At 44.5% G+C, this 1,982-nt stretch overlaps 1 protein-coding gene across 9 annotated transcripts in view; it reads right to left on the bottom strand.

The window, feature by feature from the left end:
- AHNAK (AHNAK nucleoprotein) overlaps positions 1 to 1,982 on the bottom strand; it is a 97,870-nt gene that overhangs the window by 71,197 nt on the left and 24,691 nt on the right. For 2 of the 9 annotated variants that reach the window (XM_023518444.1, XM_023518449.1), the window contains one exon: positions 6 to 1,982. The exons of 2 other annotated variants lie outside the window; for them this stretch is intronic. In XM_023518444.1, the coding sequence (XP_023374212.1) occupies positions 6 to 1,982 (1,977 nt within the window). The remainder of the gene's footprint in view (positions 1 to 5) is intronic. 5 more of the 9 variants (XM_023518448.1, XM_023518446.1, XM_012810645.2 and 2 more) reach the window with 5 other exon arrangements.

Raw genomic sequence — 1,982 nt, 5'->3', positions numbered from 1 at the left:
TTCACCTTGGGCATCTTCAGGTGCCAGTCGGGGCCTTGGACATCAACATCTGGGGCATTGATGTCCACTTTGGGACCTTTGATATCAACCTCTGGGCCTTTTAGATCCCCTTCAATCTTGGGAATGGAAATGTCTACATCACCCTTCATCTTGGAGCCCTTCAGGTTTAAATCAATGTCCGGCATCGATATTTTGGGAGCTTTTAGGTGCATCTCTGGCATTGTAAATTTGGGCCCTTTCAATTTACCCTCAGGGCCTTCGATGTTAGTATCAGGAATGTCAATGTCCACCTTGGGGCCTTTGAGGTCACCTTCCACTTTTGGCAAAGACACATCCACATCACCCTTCATTTTGGGGCCCTTCAAGTTGAGATCAATGTCAGGCATGGAAATCTTAGGAGCTTTGATGTTCATCTCAGGCATCTTGAACTTGGGACCCTTTAGTTTTGCATCTGGGCCTTCAATATTCACATCTGGAAAATCAATGTCCACCTTGGGTCCTGAGACATCAATGTCTGCCTTGGGAAGGTTCATGTCCACTTCTGGGCCCTCCCCTTTGAAGCCAGGCATGCTGAACTTGGGCATTTTTACCTTTGGCATCTTTAGGTGCCAGTCTGGACCATGAACATCTACGTCTGGGGTGCTTAGGTCCACTTTGGGACCCTTGATATCAATGTCAGGGCCCTTGAGGTCACCTTCCACTTTGGGCAGAGAAACATCCACATCACCCTTCACCTTAGGGCCCTTCAGGTTTAAGTCAATGTTAGGCATGGAGATCTTAGGGGCTTTGATATTTATGTCAGGCATCTTGAATTTGGGATCTTTTAATTCTCCCTCTGGACCTTCCACATTGATTCCTGGACCCTCAATGTTCATCCTTGGACCCTCTATGTTGATGTCTCCTTTTGGTAAATCCACAGCCATGTCTGGCCCTTCTGCTTTTAAGCCAGGCACACTGAATTTCGGCATTTTCATCTTGGGCATTTTCAGATTCCAGTCTGGACCATGAACATCCACATCAGGTGCATTGAGATGAACTTCTGGTGCCTTAATATCCACTGCAGGACCTTTTAATTCATTTTCCAAATTGGGAACTGCAAGATCTAAGTCTCCTTTGACTTTAGGACCTTTTAAATTTAGCTCCACATCAGGCATAGAAACTTTGGGAGAAGAAATACTCAAGAAAGGCATTTTAAATTTGGATCCTTTCACCTTTCCTTGGACCTCAACATCAGGAGCATTAATATCAACTTTTGGACCTGTTACATCAACATCTGGTTTTTTTAATTTGACATCTACCTCAGGTGTCTGACCTTTGGAGCCTGAAAAATTAAATTTGGGAAGTTTAAAACGAGATTTCTTTGACTTGCCTTCAATATTGACCTTAGGACCGGAAATGTCTACTTCTGGGCCCTTTACATCCATATTAATGTCACCTTCCAATTTGGGCCCAGAAATATCAACATCTCCCTTCAGCTTCGAGCCTTTCAAATTCAAGTCAATTTCTGGCATGGAGATCTTGGGCATGTTTACATGCATGTCAGGCATCTTCAGTTTTGGACTTTTTAATTTGGCATCTGGGCTATGAATGTCAATATCTGGGACATCAACATCTACCTTTGGGCCCTTTATGTCAACAGTTGGACCTTTCAAATCACCTTCTACATTAGGAAGGGAAACATCCACCTCTCCTTTCATTTTAGGGCCTTTAAGATTAAGGTCCAAATCTGGCATTGATATTTTAGGAGCCTTGATGTTCATCTCAGGCATTTTAAACTTGGGACCCTTCAGTTTTGCATCTGGGCCTTCAATATTCACATCTGGAACATCAATATCCACCTTGGGTCCTGAGACATCAATGTCAGCCTTAGGCAGGTTCACTTCCACTTCTGGGCCCTCTCCTTTGAAGCCAGGCATGCTGAACTTGGGCATTTTCACCTTGGGCATCTTCAGGTGCCAGTCGGGGCCTTGGACATCCACATC

Source organism: Otolemur garnettii, unplaced genomic scaffold (genome assembly GCF_000181295.1).
Source record: "Otolemur garnettii isolate 467f Iridium unplaced genomic scaffold, OtoGar3 scaffold00140, whole genome shotgun sequence".
Taxonomy (NCBI): Eukaryota; Metazoa; Chordata; class Mammalia; order Primates; family Galagidae; genus Otolemur; species Otolemur garnettii.
This window is presented reverse-complemented; position numbering and strand designations above follow the sequence as displayed.